The 22,055-nt window shown below is 33.7% G+C and overlaps 1 protein-coding gene across 7 annotated transcripts in view; it reads left to right on the top strand.

Moving 5' to 3' along the window:
- Positions 1-22,055, top strand: part of ptprz1a (protein tyrosine phosphatase receptor type Z1a) — a 155,572-nt gene that overhangs the window by 112,490 nt on the left and 21,027 nt on the right. For 3 of the 7 annotated variants that reach the window (XM_021470701.3, XM_009298099.5, XM_005163137.6), the window contains 10 exons: positions 3,357-3,501; positions 6,495-6,580; positions 8,305-8,390; positions 11,514-11,534; positions 11,683-11,779; positions 13,882-13,967; positions 15,563-15,697; positions 15,950-16,084; positions 18,680-18,843; positions 18,929-19,064. In XM_021470701.3, the coding sequence (XP_021326376.2) occupies positions 3,357-3,501; positions 6,495-6,580; positions 8,305-8,390; positions 11,514-11,534; positions 11,683-11,779; positions 13,882-13,967; positions 15,563-15,697; positions 15,950-16,084; positions 18,680-18,843; positions 18,929-19,064 (1,091 nt within the window). Of the gene's footprint in view, positions 1-1,161; positions 1,770-3,356; positions 3,502-6,494; positions 6,581-8,304; positions 8,391-11,513; positions 11,535-11,682; positions 11,780-13,881; positions 13,968-15,562; positions 15,698-15,949; positions 16,085-18,679; positions 18,844-18,928; positions 19,065-22,055 lie in introns of those variants that run through there. The other 4 variants (XM_073943220.1, XM_073943219.1, XM_002666879.8 and 1 more) reach the window with 2 other exon arrangements.

Below are 22,055 nucleotides of genomic sequence, written 5' to 3'. Positions count from 1 at the left end.
GAGTCCACTCGGAAGGTAAGCGTTCACTACTAATTCACATACATATAACTTTCTGACAATTTAAATATAAACATGCTAATGAAGAACCATCATCATAATTACATAAATCCCATCATTACAATGCATGTCTGATTCCTAGTCCCATGTGATTCCTCTGTGTCCTGTGTTGTGTTACATGTTGCTTGTTTTATTATTTGTTTCAAATGTGTATTAGCATGCTTACATACGGCATCAGAAACATACAAATGACATGATACACATTATTAATTGGATCAACTTGTAGATTTATCTAGTATTATATATAATATAGAATATTTGCATTGCAAATTTAACCACATAGTTAAATGCCTTAGCATGCGAGCTTATATTTAGGCTAATTTAGCTTGATGATTCCTCCATGGGACAGTTTACACATTTCACTGTTTGTCCAGCAGAGCGCAGCAAATCTCTTATATTTACGCTCCAGTATGTGACAGCTGGCAGTGGCAGCATTTTTTTGGGCTGGGATGCCGAGGTCATTTCAGACAGTCCTAGGCCATGTCTTAATCTCTCAAACGTGTCTGTCTGCAATGAATCATGACCTATGAACTTCTTAGCTTCTTTGTGTGAAACACATTTCTGATGGAATAAATTAAGTGGTGCTATGCCAATCCTTATGGTTACATAGTGATTATAGGGTCTTTAAGAATCAAAGAGAAACTGAGTCAATATCCTGTGGGAACAGCTTGAACTCAATACCAAAGTACAAAAGGAGGTTTGGTTTAACAAACCTTTTGTTGTTTTATGCAGATTTTAAGTTAAACATAGCACCTTTACCAAAATCTACATTTTTTTTCGTCGTCATTATCAGCTGCATTGATTGTGCCATTATTATGTCTACATAAATAATTGTCACATTTTTGGACTTTTACAGTATAATTATATTATAAAAGTATTTTTTATACTTGTTATTACAGTATAAGGCCTACTGGTTTGCAAATGACCTTTAGTCACCTTAATGCTAGAGTATGGTCAATCTGAGTTTAAGTTACATGAAGTAAGATGATTCCTTTTACTTGAAACATTTCATAAGGTGAGTTTACAGTATATACAATATATGTTCCCAAATAGAAATCTGACATATGGAAATATATACAAATGACATACACTACCAGTCGAAAGTTTGGGGTCAGTGGGATTTTGAAATGTTTTAAAATAAGCTTATACTGCTCACTGAGGCTGCATTTGTTTCATCAAAAATACAGTACAAATTGTAAAATAGTGAAATGTTATCGCACTATAAAATAACTGTTATTGTTAATGGTAATAGTAATAAAAGCAATGATGACTGGAGTCTTAATTTAATTTGAAACTACATACAATAAGTAATAAATATATTTTAACCCTCTTAAATTCAAGTGCTATTTTAGGCTTTCCGCCTGGATTTTGCCTATCCAAATTCAAAAGCTTCCCAAATCAACATGTTTGGTATCATTTTCATAAATTTTCATAAAACAATGTTGAAAGTGATGAAAATTATTGTATATGTTTTCTGTGTTATAATAAACCCTTTCAAAAAAGTTTTTTTTTTTTTTTTGTAAACTCAAGTTTTAAAGTGTACCTTTTGAATTCTGTGAGGTCTAGGTTGCTGTAATTAATTTAGGTGGTTCCTGGACATGTCAGTAATCATAGGAAAAAAGAAAAATGTCTTTATCATAATCTATGCAAACGTTATTTTAGTCCAAGTTTTTATTTTATTTAATAAATTGATGAACAGAATAACTTTCCTTAAAAACAACATGAAAAAAAAAAAAAAAAAACTGACCCCAAACTTTTGACTGGTAGTGTATATGGCATACAAGTTTTACATATATCTTACATATATTTTCCCAACCATTGAAATCTCAAATATGTGTATATTCATGTACAAATATGGTAAATATTATTATGTTAGATTAATTACGATTAAATGCATACAAAATAAATGTTTTTAGGACAAAATATATGTGTGAGTGTGTGTGTGTGTGTGTATGTGTGTGTGTGTGTGTGTATATGTATATATATATATATATATATATATATATATAAATAAATGATATATTATATACAGTTGAAGTCAGAATTATTAGCCCCTCTGAATTGTTAGACCACTTGTTTTTTCCCCCCCAATTTCTGTTTAACGGAGAGAATATTTTTTTCAACACATTTCTAAACATAATAGTTTTAATAACTCATTTCTAATAACTGATTTATTTGATCTTTGCCATGATGACAGTAAATAATATTTTACTAGATCTTTTTTAAGACACTTCTATACAGCTTAAAGTGACATTTAAAGACTTAACCAGGGATATTAGGTTTAGGCAGGTTAGGGTAATTAAGCAAGTTATTGTATAATGACGGTTTGTTCTGTAGAGTATTAAAAAATAGCTTAAAGGGGCTAATAATTTTTTTTCCCTAAAATGGTGTTAAAAAAAATTAAAAACAGCTTTTATTCTAGCCGAAATAAAACAAATAAGAGTCTTTCCAGAAAAAAAGATATTATCAGACATACTGTGAAAATTTCCTTGCTTTGTTAAACACAATTTGGAAAATATTTTAAAAAGAAGAAAAAAATTCAATGTTTGTGTGTGTGTGTGTGTGTGTGTGTGTGTGTGTGTGTGTGTGTGTGTGTGTGTGTGTATATATACACATACAAAATATATATATACATTTAAATATCTTTGAGACAAAAATGCTTTGTATAGTTTTGCTTTTATGTATGTGTTTGTATCAAATACACATAATAAATATACAAAATACACACACATGTATTGTGTCAAAACAAACTTTTATTTTAGATGTGATCTATCTGTGTGTGTATGTGACATAACATAATAGATAAGTTTTTGATATTTGTAATTCCAATGGTTAAAAATATGTAGACCATTTTGAAGAATGTAATCAATAACAGTGGTCCTACTGTATTTCCTGTTTCACGTTTTTAATTTCCGTAGTTTACGAAAATCCAAAAAGGTCCACATTCTGATAAATCATGTTATAATAGCTGTTTTAACATGAATAGATGATTTTATATAAATGTATAAAATTCCTCTTGTTAAAGTTATGAAATAGTATGATAAGAAGCAGGAAATGTTAAAAGCAGGACATAGCCACATTGAAATGGTCTATAAGTGGACATTTTTTGCAATATTTTGAAATAAATGTTGCACATATGAAAATATGAACTTGTATGTCACGTGTGTAATTTTAATATATTGCCATACATCAGATATTGGTTTTCTGCCTTATATGTCTTTGAATCTAATACTATATTGCATTTCCTGATTCTAAAAGAACATTGATTAATGATGATGCTCTGATCTGATGACCTATAGATGCAAATAACAGCAGTCATGAGTCCCGGGTGGGCCTGGCGAGCAGCATTGAGCGGCAGAAGAAGGCAGTGGTTCCTCTGGCTGTGGTCTCCACACTCACTTTCCTGGGTCTCATTTTTTTGATTGGCATTTACATTTACTGGAGGTAAGTCTATGGGAAAAAATAGCCATTTCTGCAGGTTTACTGGACTTTTAAGATATGGGTTTGACTAAAAATGGGTCTGATTTCATTTAACTCAGTGCATTGATTAATGTACAAGTATGGATTTTTGTTAGTATATGTTAGTATATACATTGACATTAACTCACAAAATCTTATTGTAAAATGTGAGCCATTTTTGTTTACAATAATAAAAAAAAGATGTTTATGATTCTAAAAAAGTGTGTTTCTGTTTGTGCAGGACAGCATTAAAAAAGCAAGTAGCACAATCCAGCATATAATATGATATTACCATACAGAAGAAGCAAACAATGTGGTCTCACTGAAAAATTGTTTAAATTTTCTGGGTCTCAATGACAATAGTTTATTGGTAACACTTTACAATAAGGTTCATTAGTTAATGCATTTGCTAACATGAACTAATCATGAACAACACATGTACAGCATTTATTAATCATAATTGAACATTTACTAATGCATTATTAACATTCAAGTCCATGCTTGTTAACATTAGTTAATGCACCATGAGTTAACATGAACTAACAATGAACAACTGTATTTTCATTAACTAACGCTAACTAACATGAACAAATTCAGTAGTAGATATATTGTTCATGGTTTGTTCATGTTTGTAAATGCATTAATTAACTTTAACTAATGAACCTTATTGTAAAGTGTGACCAGTTTATCTGAAAATTGAAAATATAATCAGACATTCAGAGACTAAAAAAAAAAAATTAATTATTTACTAAAACCTGTACCTAATAAATACAGTAAATTCAGAGAAATTAAGCTCACTGTTTCTTTCAAAGCTCTCTGTGTGTGTATATATTTACACTGTAAAGAAAAAAGTCCATTATTATTATTTTTTTATTTATTTATTATTTTTTACCCAAGTCCGGAAAAAAAAAAAAAACATAAAATAGCGACCATTAAATTACAGTAATTTATTGTAAATTAACAGATGTTAAATTACAGAAATTTATCGGAAATGACCATTTTTACGGTGAACTTCTGTAATTTACCGCCTGCTATTTTAGGATAAATTTAATTAATTTAACAACTGTTATTTTGTGGTAAATTTCTGTAATTTAACAACCATTATTTTCTGGTAAATTTCTGTAATTTAACGACCGTTATTTTATGGTAAACTCCTGTTATTTAACGTCTGTTAATTTATGGTATATTTTTGTAATTTAACGCCTGTTATTTTACAGTTAATTTCTGTAATTTAACATCCATTATTTTATGGCAAACTTCTGTAATCTAACAACTGTTATTTTATGGTATATTTTGTAATTTAACGCCTGTTATTTTACGGTATGTTTTTGGAATTTAACGACTTTATTTTATGGTAAATTTCTGTCACTTAACGTCCTTTATTTTATGGTAAATTTATGTAATTTAGCGTCTGTTATTTTATGGTAAACTTATATAACTTAACGACCGCTATTTTACGTTTTTTTCCAGCACCCCAGCTGCCAGAAAAATACGTAGAATAATGGATCTCTTTGTCTTTTCGTTCAACCAATTTATTTACTGATTTGTTATGATTGAAAATCAGGATTTTTTTACCAAATTTTGATTTCCTAACTCTTCCGAATTAAAATCATTGGTATTTAGTTGTCCGAAAATGATGTATAGAAAAAGCTGAAAACATGTCTTTTTTGGTTTATTCTATGGCAATATATTAACCTATATTAAAATTGAAATGTAATCAATAGTTAAATAGTTATTAGCAAAAACATAAAACAAATAAACAAAAAAATTATCATTTCATTTCATATTAATTTAAATAATTCACCTGTATTAACATGTTTTACAAAGGCAGTTTATATGTTAGCACAGTAATTCATTTTAAGAAACTGTTAATTTAGGCCAAGAAACTCAGTTGAGGGTGCATGAAAAACAAAAATAGACTTCCTCCTAGACAGCTGCTTGTGATTTCCATCATATTGTTACTAATCCATAATCATAACAATCGTCGATAAGGAGGAGAAGGGGGGGAGTGCGGTGTGGCCCCATGAGGAGCGTGTTGTCTGTCTGTGATGGGGGTCTAATCTTGGGCACAGACCCAATCTCACACCCACCGGGCGACGGACCACCTCAAAGGGAAGCAAGATAAACAAGCCATGATGTGGCGGTGGTCTCCGTGTGTGCGAAACAGCCCCCGAATTCACACCAAAGCGCTAAATAAAATGCTCCTTCCACACCAGGATGGAAGTCTGAAAAGCCTTGTTTTCTGTCAGATATTCCCAACCGTGAAATAAGCAACTTTGGCAAATCCCATCAAGAAGATGTCTCGGATGTGTAAACACACAAGATTGTACATTTCTCATTGCGACGTGCCTCTTGCCCCTTCAGCATATTGCTCGTGTTTGACTTTTTGTTGTAACACCGCGAAGATTGCGAGGAGATTAAATCGGTAATCTTGGAGCTGGTGATTAAATCTCCGATATGCTGATCTGTTGTTTGTGGGCCTACAGGGAGCACATGCTGCCAGGCTGGAGAAAGAACCTCCTCCACGTGATTATGTTCGACACGACCAAGTCATGTTCGTGTCTTGTTAGCGCAGCCGTGGGTGGTTCAATCTCAGCAGAACACGCTCATGTACGACTGCTTGTCCATCTGTAGCTACATGGTGCTCATTTGGAGAGCAGACAGATGCGCACTTAATGGGACGTCTTCAAAACGTTAGTGCTAAATCTGTGTCTGTGGGCACCATTGTGAGCGCTAATCCCTTCCAAGAAGTTAGAGTTTTAGACAAAACAGCTTCCGGTTTAAGTGATCCTGTTAAAAACGTGTTGTGGATTAGATTGAATATGATGTTTTTTTTTAAAGCTTTGAGCACATATGTGGATAACACAACAACAACAACACGCAAATACCCAAAGCTTGTGTGTGAGAGCCGCTGGATGTGTATTTGTGTGAAAGTCAGTCAACAGTATGTTCAATAAAAGTGTTTAATGCCTTTACAGGAAGTGTTTTCAGACTGCTCATTTCTACATCGAGGACAGCACTTCGCCCAGGGTCATTTCCTCATCGCCACTGCTAAACCCTACAGGTAGTACCACAAAGAGTTTTATAAACGCAATATATTTTTCCACTCAAATGAGCAATGCTCTTTTTCTCTCTCTTTTCTGATTCATTTATTAAAAACAATAACATCACATACTACATAAATTTAGTCTTCTAAATTCAATACATACTACAAATGTAGATTTTATAGACTTAATGAAGCACTAAATATCTAATATTATAATAATTCGCAGTAATTATTTGAAAACAGATGCGCTAAAATAGTCACTGTAAAAGGTATTAGGTGACTTTAAAAAGTGAGTACAATTAGCATAATTATAAAAATTAAGTTGACTTGACAGTTTCAAGTTACACTGGGTTTGCTTACATTATTTTTGTAAAGTCAAAAAGTCAACTTATTGCTTTTAAGGCATCTATCTATCTATCTATCTATCTATCTATCTATCTATCTATCTATCTATCTATCTATCTATCTATCTATCTATCTATCTATCTATCTATCTATCTATCTACCTACCTACCTACCTACCTACCTACCTACCTACCTACCTACCTACCTACCTACCTACCTACCTACCTACCTACCTACCTACCTACCTACCTACCTACCTACCTACCTACCTACCTACCTACCTATCTATCTATCTATCTATCTATCTATCTATCTATCTATCTATCTATCACACACACACACACACACACACACACACACACACACACACACACACACACACACACACACACACACACACACACACACACACACACACACACACACACAAACACACACACACACACAAACATATATATTTGAAGTCAGAATTATTAGCCCCTTTATACCCCTTTGAAATTTGTTTTCTTTTTTTAAATATTTCCCAAATGATGCTTAACAGAGCAAGGAAATTTTCACAGTATGTCTGATAATATTTTTCCTTCCAGAGGAAGTCTTATTTGTTTTATTTCATGTAGAATAAATGCAGTTTTTATGTTTTAAAAAGCCATTTTAAGGTCAAAATGATTAGCTCCTTTAAGCAATTTTTTTCTTTCGATTGTCTACAGAACAAACCATAGTTATACAACAACTTGGCTAATTACCCTGACCTGCCTAGTAAACCTAATTAACCTAGTTAAGCCTTTAAATGTCACTTTAAGCTGTATAGAAGTGTCTTGAAAAAGATCTAGTAAAATATTATGTATTGTCATTATGGCAAAGATAAAATAAATCAGTTATTAGAAATGAGTTATTAAAACTATTATGTTTAGAAATGTGTTGAAAAAATCTGCTCGCCCTTAAACAGAAATTGTATTTATATATTCATTCATTCATTTTCTTGTCAGCTTAGTCCCTTTATTAATCTGGGGTCGCCACAGCGAAATAAACCGCCAACTTATCCAGCAAGTTTTTACGCAGCGCATGCCCTTCCAGCCGCAACCCATCTCTGGGAAGCATCCACACACACTCATTCACACACACACTCATACACTACGGACAATTTAGCCTACCCAATTCACCTGCACCGCATGTTTTTGGACTATGGGGGAAACCGGAGCAACTGGAAGAAACCCACGTGAACGCAGGGAGAACATGCAAACTACACAACTAAGCCGAGGCTCGAACCAGCGACCCAGCGACCTTCTTGCTGTGAGGCGAACGTGCTACCCACTACTATATATATATAGTAGTGGGTGTAAAAAAATTAACACTTTGTTTTACATTATTAAAGACCAATAATTTTCCTTTTCTTCCAGGTGAACATGAACCCCTGCCAGTAAAGCAATTTGTGAATCATGTGACAGAGCTTCACAACACCAGCTCGTTTTCCAGAGAGTTCGAGGTTGGTATCCTATCATCCCCCTCTCCTTCCACACGTTTCAAGGGACAGCTGTCTCTCATGAGCCTTGATGTAGCAGTTCAACATGTCATTAAGGCATGTCTCATAAACGAATGTATTTTGTCTATTCGCTCATGCATAAACACAAGTTGTTGATAATGCTTTTGAGTTATAATTAGGTCAGTAACGCATTCAGCTCTATGTTCCAGTCAGGTGCACAAACAGACCCACATACAGCTTCATTAACATCAATCAGTGTCAGATTGGAGATTTTCTTCACACTTGATTAGATCATTCAAAAATCAGGCAAGCTTTAATTGGACACAAACAAGGCAGTACTTAATTATTAGTTCTTGTCATAAGTGCCACCTATGAAAAAAAAGTGATGGATATGTTTTATGAGTTTTTGTTTTGAGGATGTTTGTGTTATGAAGTGAATGAAAGTCTGTGTGTTGTGGCATGCTAGTTATGGTAAACACAAAGATTGATGCAAACTCCAGTGTTTAAATGCATGTTTCTGTTTGCATGGCTTCGGATTCTGTCTATTATTGATATGTGTGGCTGCATTTAATTATGTAGCATGATGTTTTTATTGTTTTGGCATTCACTAGATCAAACTTCTAATAATAATAATAATAATAATGATGATGATGATGATGATGATGATGATGATGATAATAATAAAAAGGAAAGAAAATCATTTCTCAAGAAATTACAAATAATAAATAAATACATTTATTTAAACAAAAAAGCTAATAAAATATTTAATCAGTATCAAAAATAGTATCGACATTATACTTTCTCATTTGCATAAAAGCTTGTTATAAGTGGTACTTATTACTTATTGTTTGCTCCTGCAACTTTCTTGTCATTGAGATTTTTTCACAATTTGGACTTTGTAGGATCTCACTAGAGCAACTGTTTCTGTCCATCATTGATATTTGTGTCTAACTTTAATCATATAACGGAACAAAAATTAAATCCTGAATATCTGGTGGCATTTGATTAATATTTAGAAAAAGAAATGTAGTAGTAGATAAATATAAATCAATGAATGAACAGATGAATGAATAAATGAATGACTGAATTAATAATTAAAAAATAAATAAAATTAAAAATAAATAAATAAACAAATAAATAAATATTTTTTTCCTAGGAAAGCCAAGTAATAAATAAAAAATACATTTAAAATAAAAAAATAAGCAAATAAATTATTTAAATCGTATCAAAAAAGTACCAAAGTTATAATTAATCATATAACAGCACAAAAGTTGATTCCTGAACATCTAGTGCCATTTGTTTAATATTTAGAAAAATAAATGTAGCAGTAGATAAACATGAATGAACGAATAAATAAATAAATTAATTAAATAATTAATTACTAACAAACAATAAAGAAATAAATAACCAACCATCCAAATAAATCAACAAACAAACAAACAAACAAACAAACAAACAAACAAACAAATAAATAAATAAATAAATAAATAAATAAATGAATGATCAGGAAACCTCAAATACTTGTGACTCCCCATTTGCAATGACAACTTTCTTGTTATTAAGACATTTAAGACAATAAGATATTTAAAAAGGCTTTTTTTCACATGTAGGAATTTATATTCCATTAGGGCAAATATTTCTCAGAATTTTGAAAAAAAAAATTGACAAATTTTGACTTAAAGGGCACCTATGATGAAAATCATCTTTTGTAAGCTCTTTGTACAAAACTGTGTCCACAGTCATATTGTAGTAATATAAAGGGTCACACTTAACAATAAGGTTCATTAGTTAATGTTAAATAATGCATTTACTAACATGAACAAACAATGAACAATACATTTACTACTGTATTTGTTCATGTTAGTTGACGTTAGTTAATGTAAATACAGTTGTTCATAGTTCATGTTAAGTCAGTGCATTAACTAATGTTAACAAGCATGGACTTGGATGTTAATAATGCATTAGTAAATGTTCAATTATGATTAATAAATGCTTTACATGTGTTGTTCATGATTAGTTCATGTTAGTAAATGCATTAACTAATGAACCTTATTGTAAAGTGTTACCATATAAAGACAATAAAATTAAATTTCTAGACATTAAAATAAGATCCAAATTTCTCCCATTTTGAGGCCCATTTTGTGGAGTAGTAGGAGTGTGGTTTTTCTGCCCACTGAATTGATTGACAGCAGAGTATTAACCATAGACTGTATAAGATATGGATGTAATATCCGTGACATCACCCATAGGTTTCTGAAGAGTGCAAAAGAAGCTACAAGTAGGCGTAGCCAACCGTCACCATTTTGTTTGTAGCTCATCGCACCGACTGTGGGATACCAAACAAGGGCAAAGAGGCGGAGCGTGAGCGGAGCTACAGAGGCCTGCTAGAATTTTGCTTAGACAGGCTTTTCTTTGGGAGAAACGCTTAATACTTAATACATTGTGTGTGACTCATCATTGCAGAAAGGCTTGAATGAACTCCACAACAAATACATTAAACAATCATTGTAAAAAATCTTACTGTAGTAATTCTCACAAACATAATGTGAGATCTGCTTCCTTTATATCTGTCACTGTGCTGTTTATCTGACAGAGCAGGAAATGGAGACACTCACACACTCTCATAGATACGGTGGGCGGGGCCAACTAACTAATTTCCATTAAAGGCATAGGCAACAAAAACAGCTACAAGGTGCTCAGAGCTGAAAATTCCAATATTCTGAAAGGTATAATAAATAATCTAATGGGTGTTTTGAGCTGAAATTTTACAGACACATTCTGGAGACACAAAAGACTTGTATTAAATCTTGAAAAAGAGGTCAAATAGGTGCCCTTTAATATTACAATGTTTAAATGTATATCTTACAATTATGGCTTTATTTCTTAGAATTTCTGTCTATAACTGTTGTTATAAATCTTTTTTTTTTCGAAATTAAATTACTGTTACTTATTTAATATTGGATCACTTTATCAACCAATCATTAACAGAAATTACAGACAATTAACACACCTAATGAGCAGAATCCAACCCATGCTAACAGTGCTTTGGCTTTATGCTGTGTTTTGCTTTTTAATGTTGTCTGGTTTGCTACTATATTTCATTGCTTTTTGCATTCCCCCCATTAGATATTGAAAGAGTATTTCGAGGTAAGCCACATTTCCCTTTTAATTTGCTCTTTAGCTTAAGCATGTGTTTGTGATGCTCACTAGTCACCACTTGTTCTGAAAAAGTATTTACAATTTCGTTTTGTGACACCTAAATTTAAGTCAGTGTTGTTCATGTTTCTATTTTTAGGAAGTTCAAACGTGCACCGTGGACCTCGGAACGACTACAGATTGTTCTAATCATCCGGATAATAAGAACAAGAACCGATATGTCAACATTTTGGCATGTGAGAATGATTTTCACATTAAAATTTGATATTATCTTTAAATGCTTTAAAGTCAAATGATTTCCCTTAGAGAATAACCACGTGAGCTTTGCATGTGAAATTGTTTCAAAATTTCAAATTAAGCCTTTTATGTTGATAGCCTTTTGGGCAATGCACCGAAATATAGCACCATTGTGTTTCGGGGTCCCAGGTTTGAGTCCCCCTCACAAAACCATGTCCACCCTTTCTCTCCAACTTCGCTTTCTGTCTAAATACTGCCCTATCGCAATAAAGGCAAAAATGCCACAAATAAATAAATAATAAGGTTCCACTTCATATTAAGTATCCTTAACTACTTTGAACTTGCATCAAAAAATAAATGCAATGTACTTAACGTGTTGGAAATGTATTGCAGAACACTTCTTGAGTTGGGATCAGGTTATGGACAGGATTGGTGGTATTGGTAGGTTTAAGGGAGGGTTAAGGTATAAGGGATGGTTAACAGTATAATTACAAATGTAATTACAGAAATTAATTACAGATGTAATTACATACAGGTAGTTAATCAAACATAAGTACAATGTAAAAACATGTATTTACACAATAAGTACATTGTAACAAATTATAAAGTTCAATGTAAGTACATATTAACTAGTCAATTTAATATAAAGTAGGAGCTATAATAACAATAATAATAATAATATTGCATTTATTGTGGAACACATGTGAAACGTGTGGTTTTAGAACATTACCCATGTGTGTTTTATTTTGTTACTCTACCCCTATTATTTGTCATTGTTTTTAATTGCCTCCTCCCCCTTAATTTCCCATTTGCTTGTTAGCACCCAATTTGTTTAAGCCCCTATGTGTCACTTTTAGTTTGTCATTCATTTGATGTGGATGTTTTTTGTTTGTATCTTTGTAACAATAGCTGGGCTTCAGTCCTAACGTGAAGCAAAACTTTTACAAAGATCAAAAAAAGGGGGGTAAAAAATGCAAATTAGGTGCATTTCCATCAAGTTGTGTTTCCCCTTTCATTATGTCCGGAATACTTACCTATACCGTCCGATTGATTGGTTAATCATTACATTCCAAGGCATCATACTCCCAGAAACCAACCACTGAAAATCATATCACAAGCTCAGTGAGTGAATATGCTAACATCCAAATATATGCTTGTTCATTGTTTGGCGCCTTTTTGTGACTGGAAAAAACGTAGGTTAGTGTATACTATATTCAGCCATTTCTGTTAGCCTTGGAACGACCATTAGAGCTCAGGAAATGTTTTTTGTTTTTGTATAATTGGCCATGTGGCCATGTAATAAATGGTACATCCAGGTGGTTATTTTCAAAAAGTAAAGCCCTTTAATCTTATCTTTTCTGTGTTCTCCCCGTGTTGGCGTGGTTGTTTCATTTTCACTGCTAAAGTCCAAACACTGAAGAGCAAATCCATCAATGTGCAGATTCTGCCATTATTTGCATGAACAATCTTTTAACACATGTATAATACCACCTTAAGAGAGCATACAACATTTGGTAACACTTTGGTTTAGATCACAATTCAGGGTATTATCAAACCCTTAACTAACACTACTCACTCAATAACTACTAATTAGTTATATATTAATTGTTAGTAAGGTAGAAGTTAGGTTTAGGTTGAGGGTAGGATTTGGGATGCAGAATAAGATTATACTTAATAACTACTAGTGAACAGTTAATATGTTAATAATCAGCAGGTAATAAGCCAAGAGTTCATATAAAAAACTGTGAACTAAAGTTTTACCAAACTTTTTTATGAATTAAGGGACTAAAAATTAAAAATGTTATTCATTCAGTCACTTGTATATTTTGCAATAATTCTAGCTGTGCATTAACACAGAGTGATGGGAACACAGCTGCGATTGTGCCCACTCCTTTTTTTCCACATATATGATCACATGGGTTTACATCAAAATGTTTCAAAATACATGTTTTCTAAAAGATTTTTACATATGATTGCACATGTGAAGCCTATGTTCCTTTTTAAAATGCTGAAGTGTAAATGTGATGATTTTTTAAATATATAAAGATGACTTTTTGTATTGACTGACATAAAATGATCTAATTTTTAATAACATCTCTAGATGACCACAGTAGAGTGAGGCTCGCACCCCTTAATGACAAAGATGGAAAAAGCGGAGGAGACTATATAAACGCCAACTACGTGGATGTAAGACACTTTCCTCAACTTCCTTCACCTCAGAAAAGTTGCCAGCAAACTGTTATGATTTGATCAGTATTTAAGCTATAGATTTTTTTTAAACAGTGGATTTTCATATGTGGTTTGGAGTTCGTCCACATAAAAACATATTATTAGGAGACTGAAACTGAAACTCTGAAAAGTGCAGACAGAATGAAGATTTTCAGAAACTCCCTTTACAATGCAGAGGTTTTGCCTCATGAGATCTGCATGCACTTCTCCTATGTGATTCACCAACACAGCTTTATTCAATATTGTTCACACCAAACATAGAGAATTGGGTCACTTGCTCTAGTTTACTCATGGGATGTTTTTGTTCTCACACAAACTTTCAGCTTGAATCCAATTATTTTAACTTGTGTGATACTAAGGCCCCGTTTACACTAATGCGCTTTAGTTTGAAAACGCATAAGTTTTGCTACGGTTACGCCACTATGCCGGAGTTTTCGAGCGCTGAAAATGGAGCATTTTGGAAACGCTGGAGAGGTCGTTTTCATTCTAAAATGCTGCTGCTCCGTCTCAGTGTGGATGGGGGAAAACGGTGAAATCTGAAAATGGAGGCGGGGCTGCTGTGATTTGCTACCTGATTAGGGCTTTTGTGTCATTGCGTATCCTTCCCTTATTCGTCAAGCCTCTATCACATGACTATAACACATGTCTTTAACGCTATAGGAAGACAGCAGACCAGCCTTCAATGTAAACAACATGGACACAGAAATGGGAGCGTTGTTTGCACTATTGTCTGTTTAAGGCGCCATTGTGCAGTTATTCATTTGTTACGTTTAGTAACAACTCAACCTCGTCGTCTGTCTTCAAAAATACCTCTCTTGCTTTCTTTGCCATCGCGTTCATTGTTCAACCGGCGTTTGTTGACTAACAATAACCAAATGCCGAGCGAGACACATGCTTCCTGTTTATACTAGAACGCACATGCCCAGAGTGCGAGAATGGTCACGAGATATATGTTTTTAGTGGCGTAGTGTGTGGACTGAGATATGTTTAGAAACGCTAGGAGAAACGCTAGTGTAAACGCAGATCGTTTTTGATTTTAAAACTAAATCACACTAGTGTAAACGGGGCCTAAGGCAAATTCTGCCTGTTCAAGGCAAACAGATCATAGATTTACATCATTTGTAAGTCATCTTTGTTTGCGCATTTGCATCTATTGTATGTAACTTACTTGCATGAATACTTAGTTCCAAGTTTGGAACCCAGTATAAGGCTGATTTTACTTTTGACTGCCTTGACTGTACATCATCATCGTTTTTGTATTTTCATATTTTTTTTCCTTAAAAAGGCAAAGAAAACTGTTTATAAAAATACATGTGTACATCTGGACATGACTACCTCAAAGTGTAACCAGTTAAATTAGCAGAAGTGATTAAAACACTTAAAACTCGCTGCTAATTTGCTGTTGATTTGATCTAAGAAAGGTCAGGTCAGCTTGAGTGTGGAAAAGTTTGTGGAGGTCATCAAACTGATATTCTTTCAACATTTAAAAGAAAAATATGTGCAATTCTTTCCATCCATTAACTTCATTTATCTCTTTTTTATTTTCACACAAGGGTTTTAACAAAAACAAAGCCTACATTGCAGCACAAGGGCCCTTGAAGTCCAGCACACCGGATTTCTGGCGGATGGTGTGGGAGCAGAATGTGGGAGTGATTGTTATGATCACCAACCTGGTGGAGAAAGGAAGGGTAAGACATTTTATGCCGTAGTTTACCTAAATCTGACATTTAGTACACCTAGAATACATTTAGAGTAGATTTAAAATGATTTCTGTCATTCTCAGCATTATCGAATGGCAGAAGATTTTGTATGGGATTAGAAGAAGTTGAAAATATATAACAGAATTTAGACTTTTGGAGATTAGACGATGATAAATATTGTTTGGATTATTTGTGATGTCTAAGGATATTAATGATTAACGAATATTGTTGATTTCTCAGAAAAAGTGTGACCAGTACTGGCCTCTGGAGAACCAGGAGGAGTATGGATGTTTTTTGGTTACCGTAAAGAGCACAAATGTCCTTGCTTACTACACCAAGAGAACTTTCACTCTCAGAAATACCAGCATAAAAAAGGTATCAATATTTTTAATAATGGAATAATATTAGTTTTATCATTATTTTCTTTGTTGATATTAAATATTTAATACTTCAAGACAAATTTCCTTGTACTTGTTTTATATCTCACAATTGACTTCATTTGTTTAACTTTGTTTCTAGTGATTGTCACAACTGATAAATTCTTGTAATTGTGATTCAGTGTCTAAAATGTACACCTTTTACTACACAATTGAAGTTTTATTAGTGGCAATTGTGATTTTGTATCTGGCAGAGTTAATTGTAGTTGTCCTATTTATGGCTTTATTTTATATTTGCAACTTAATTTCTTGTAATTGTGTCTTTGGGCTCTATCATACACCCGGCGCAATAAGGGACAAGACATGTGTGGTGCAATGTCTTGCTATTGTCGGAGCAGCACAATCCTAATTTGCACCATATTGTTTAAACAGCAAATCCATTTGCACCACTTTGTGGACTCATGGGTGTGCCAGTCTAAAAAGAAGGTGTGTTACGTGCATTGCTGGCGCTTTGCTATTTTGAGGAGCTTTGAGGAGCACGTTAGTTATGCACCTATGTGGGTTCAAACGCTTGCACACAGGATGTACAGCAATACACAAATAGTTTTACATACAAAAAAAGGATTAAAATGTTACAAAAATGGGTATTTTCTACATAAGTATAAAGGTGGGGGAGGGGATTCAAATTTTTCCTTTCAGCTTAGTCCCTTTATTTATCTGAGGTCGCCACAGCGGAATAAACCGCCATGTAAATAGCAAATGTGCTATGGTGTGATGCAACTGACTCTTATAGGGAATGGGAGATGAGACTCTGATTTACGTTATGCTCAAAACACACCCATAACTCATTAAGGAAATATGAACAAGCCTGTTAGACATGCTTCGTGGTGCAGACCGTATTTTTTGTCCTTAAAATAGCAAAAGTGAATTCGGACACCCCCTAATGCTTTTGTTCCATGCGCTTTAGACTTGACAATTAGAAATGAAGCCCTATGTCTTAGCAACTGTGACTAAATATTTCCATTATCTAAATCATAAAATAAACATGCATTTTTATACTATATATAAAAATGCCCAGCTTAAATTGACTGAACATTTAAAAACATTTATTTGGAAAGCAATTAGTTGACTTTACTTAAAATAATGAGCCATTGTCTTTAAAGAGATTATTTGACTTTAAATCCAACTGCTTTTCTCACCTGAAGTCAACAAATCCCTTTTAAACGTAAAGTCAACCAATCACTTTAAATTTGAGTGTACCCCCTTTTAAAAGTCAATGTATAAGGTTAGAGCAATTCTATTTTATTTAAAGTCAAATAATCACTTCAAATAGAATGGGTTTACTCACTTTATTAGATGAAGTCAACTTAACAAACTATAAATAAAATGGGTTTAATCAAACTTAATTTAACAAACTAATCAAACTTTAAAAAGTGAGTAAACCAGTTTTATTTAAAGTCAACAAATCAGACTTCTAATAAAATAGGTTTACTCACTTCTTAAAGTCAACCAATCACTTTAAGTAAAGTGAATAGCTGACTACTTAAAATACTACAACTGTATGTGTATAATTATAAATTTATAATAAGTTTATTATTAACTAAGTTAACTTAACAGATCCAAGTTACACCAAGGTTATTTGTAGAAAATTTCATTTAGAATTGAATATGAGCTATGTAAAAGTGTTCATCTTAATAATTAATTTAAATAAACTATATTGAACTGTTTATCATTTTGGCGAGGCAGTGGCGCAGTAGGTAGTGCTGTCGCCTCACAGCAAGAAGGTCGCTGGTTCGAACCTCGGTTCAGTTGGCGTTTCTGTGTGGAGTTTGCATGTTCTCCCTGCCTTCACGTGGGTTTCCTCTGTGTGCTCCGGTTTCCCCCACAGTCCAAAGACATGCGGTATAGGTAAATTGGGTAGGCTTAATTTTCCGTAGTGTATCAGTGTGTGTGTGGATGTTTCCCAGAGATGGGTTGCAGCTGGAAGGGCATCCGCTGCATAAAAACTTGCTGGATAAGTTGGTGGTTCATTCCACTGTGGCGACCCTGGATTAATAAAGGGACTAAGCCGACAAGAAAATGAATGAATGTTCATCATTTTATAATTAAATTTAAAGTCAATAACTATTACCAAACATACATCTTTTTTTTCTTATAACAACCACAGTTAGGGCAACTTGATGGCTCAGTGGTTAGCACTGTCACCTCACAGCAAGAAGATTGTTGGTTTGAGTCCCAACTGGGTCAGCTGGCATTTCTGTGTGGAGTTTGCATGTTCTCCACGTGTTTGCCTGAGTTTCTCCCGAGTGCTTCGGTTTTCACCACAGTCCAAAGACATGTACAGGTGAATTTAACAAACTAAATGGCTGTAGTGTATGATTGTGTGTGAGTGTTGGGTTGCAGCTCGAAGGGCAAAACATAAAAACATAGACTGGATAAGTTGGTGGTTCATTCCACTGTGGCAAACCCTGATGAAAAAGGTACTAAGCCGAAGGAAAATTAATGAATGAAACCACCACAGTTAAACTTTTGCTTGTTGTGTTGCATGTTCAAAATACATTATTCAGTTTCATCATAATTGTTTCTCTTTTAGGGTTCTCAAAGATATCGTAGTAACGAGAGGACAGTAACACAGTACCACTACACACAGTGGCCAGACATGGGTGTACCAGAATACGTGCTGCCTGTTCTTTCATTTGTCTACAAGTCTTCTAAAGCCCAAACAGATGGCATGGGCCCAATGGTTGTACACTGCAGGTGGGCTACAGTTCTTATACTTTCAATTTAACAAGACGTGTCATATTTTAAATTGGACATTTCTGATGTGTGTTTACGTGTTTAGTGCTGGAGTGGGCCGAACAGGGACCTACATAGTGTTGGACAGCATGTTAAAACAGATTAAAGAGAAGGGGACAGTCAACATTATGGGCTTTCTCAAACACATCCGTACACAACGGAACTATCTAGTTCAAACAGAGGTGAGTAAACAATAGGTCGGGTCTCATTCTGGTATTTAGATATTCATTATTGACTATAAAGGAATTAAAAATCTGTGTAATTAATTCATATGGATACTGAGCTTCCTATTATTTGAACTTGGGCTATGCAATAAACTGGTTGTGGATTCTAAAATTATGAACTCTATTGGAACTGGTGTTGTGTGTAATTAAGTATAGTTACTGTAATTAAATGAGTTTTCCACTGAAAAAGTTAGTAATTACTTTTCCTTTTTAGGTTTTAGGTAGTTGCAGTCACTTAAACTTGTCTTAAATAACACACAGTTGAAACCAGAAGTTTACATACATTCTAAAAAAAAGGAACATAACCATTTTTTTAAAAAATGTCTGATGATAGGACTAACTAAAATAATTTGAATTTGCTAAATGCAAGAATGATGAGAAAATTGTATTTATTTATTTATTTTTTGATAATTGTTTTGTTAATTTCTAGAAAATCAAAAGTTTACATTCATTTCCTTGGTTTTTTTTTTTTTTAGCTTTGCTTTTAAACTGTACAACTTTGGTAAAATAATTTGGGTATACTTCCATAAGCTTCTCACAATAGTTTGAAGGAATTTTGGCCCATTTCTCCTGACAAAATTGGTGTAACTGAGTCAGTTTTGTAGGCTGTCTTGCTCGCACAAGCTTTTTCGACTCTGTCCAAAAAATTTTCAATAGTATTGAGGTCAGGGCTTTGTGATGGCCACTCCAAAACATCCACTCTGTTGAATTAAAGGACAGTTGAACTAATTTGGCGGAATACTTAGGGTCATGGTCTGTTTGGAAGACCCATTTGTGGCCAAGTTTTAATTCCCTGGCTAATATCTGTAATGTTGCTTTAGTATTCCTACATAATGTTCTTTCTTCATTATGCCATCTATGCTGCGAAGTGGACCAGTCTCTCCTGTCGCAAAAGTTGGGATGGTGTAGGCTTGTAAGCTTACCCCTTTGTTCTCCAAATGTAACACTGGTCATTATGGCCAAACTGTTTATTTTTAGTTCCATCTGACCACAGAACATATCTACAAAAAATATTCTTTTCCCAGTGTAATATAGCAAAATGTAATCTGGCTTTGTTTGTTGATTCTTGCTTGTTGATTTTCCCATGTTGTCACACAAAGAAGCAGTGTGTTTCTGGTTTTCTTTAAATACTACTCTACACCTGTGCCTTCAATTAAGTCAAATGTTGTCAATTAGCCAATCAGAAGCTTCCAAAACCTTGACACCATCATCTAAGCTTTTTTAAGAGGCATAATAATCTTATTGTATGTAAACTTGACTTTCAAGAAAAGTTATAACAATTTCAAAAAATAGCTCTCTCATTATTCTGCTATTAAGCATAACAGAAACAAATGTGATAATCCAAGAGTATGTGTAAAGTTTATACAGTAAATATAAACTTATGGTCTTAACTGTGTGTGTGTGTGTGTGTGTGTGTGTGTGTGTGTGTGTGTGTGTGTGTGTGTGTGTGTGTGTGTGTGTGTGTGTGTGTGTGTGTGTGTGTGTGTGTGTGTGTGTGTGTGTGTGTATTAGGGGTGTGACGAGACGCCTACTCCGTGAGATAAGACACGAGATTGAGTTCATGAGAACAAGATAAGACGAGATTTTTACGGTTTTAAAGAAATCCTTAGTGATGAAACACATAAATGGAATAGTCTTAGAATTCAAATATTTTGTTAATATATGAATGGAAAATAGATTTTTCTTCCAAAATTTATTTTATAAAAATCACAAAATGCAAAACAATTTAGGTGTTTTTGAATTAACTTGTAATGAATTTACTTCCATTATTTATGTATGCAATTTTCATGATTATTCCCATACTTTCATGTTTGCAATAGTTTTACATTAGTTTCTATCGAATTCTATGCAATTAACATGCAAATACTGCTAAATATTTGTTAATATATAAATGGAAAATAGCAAACTCTACTGACCAGCTTTTTCCCTATAGAATTTTAGAGTATTTACATTGCAGATCTTGATTTTATGACAGTATCTAATTTAAAAAAAAAAAAAATTTGATGACCTGCTTACATTTATCATCTTTTAAAGGTGACTCCCATCCAATCGTCTGCATTTACACAGCATAGGCAAAAAGTGCAATAACCAGAAAAAAAGAGCGGGCACTGACTGACAGCTGATAATAAAAGAGTGCTCTTTTCTCCATTCCTGTATTTATTCTGTTCTCAGTGTTTCAATTTTGTTAATTTCAAGTTGTTTTGTTATAGTTTATGACAGAAAAGTTCTCATTTGGCCATATTATTTTAAAACCGGTCTTAATGTAATGTCCATGGCATAATTTATGCACGCAATGTATGGCGGTTACATGGCGGATGTTGCACTCTCTTTCTCTCTCGTGAACATGCTTAAATACTTGTGCTACATGACAATATAAAAGCTTTTATAGTCTGCGAAAGAAAAACAAAACATCTGCTTTTCCCGGACTGCATTTGTTTGGTAATGGTAAAGGTGAGTGTGTTGAGTCTCCAGCAGTTCAGAATGTGTGTGCGCTTAGAGATGTGTGTACGTAGGTGCAGAGAAGTGTCAAACAGCTGTGTGGACTGTCCTGTCGCAAAATGCGGCTAAAAGTCCTACACAATGGTAATAGTTTGTATATTGCATATACATGTCGATACTGCATTTCAATAATGCAACTTTCTGCGCTTTTAAAGTGACTTTCCATTGCATGATAATTCATTTGTGTGGCTACAGTTGTAGCTGTAGCCTCTGCTTGGACATGAATAATGCAGCAGCCTTTGAACTCTGGTTGAAAGAAAAAGTGGTTACGTCACATCCACCCGCCCAACCGAGTGACATGTGCAACACAGAGGCCAGCCTTACCACATGTATGCAAAGCACTTCAGTCCAGCTTAAAATCTTCAATGCTAATTTTACCCTCACGCAAACTCACAAGACAAATTTTATGGCGATTAAATATATATATTAGATTGTTACAAAATCGAAAGA

This window comes from Danio rerio, chromosome 25 (assembly GCF_049306965.1).
Source record: "Danio rerio strain Tuebingen ecotype United States chromosome 25, GRCz12tu, whole genome shotgun sequence".
Lineage (NCBI taxonomy): Eukaryota > Metazoa > Chordata > Actinopteri > Cypriniformes > Danionidae > Danio > Danio rerio.
The sequence above is the reverse complement of the archived record's forward strand: the minus strand, read 5'-3'. Positions and strand labels throughout refer to the sequence as shown.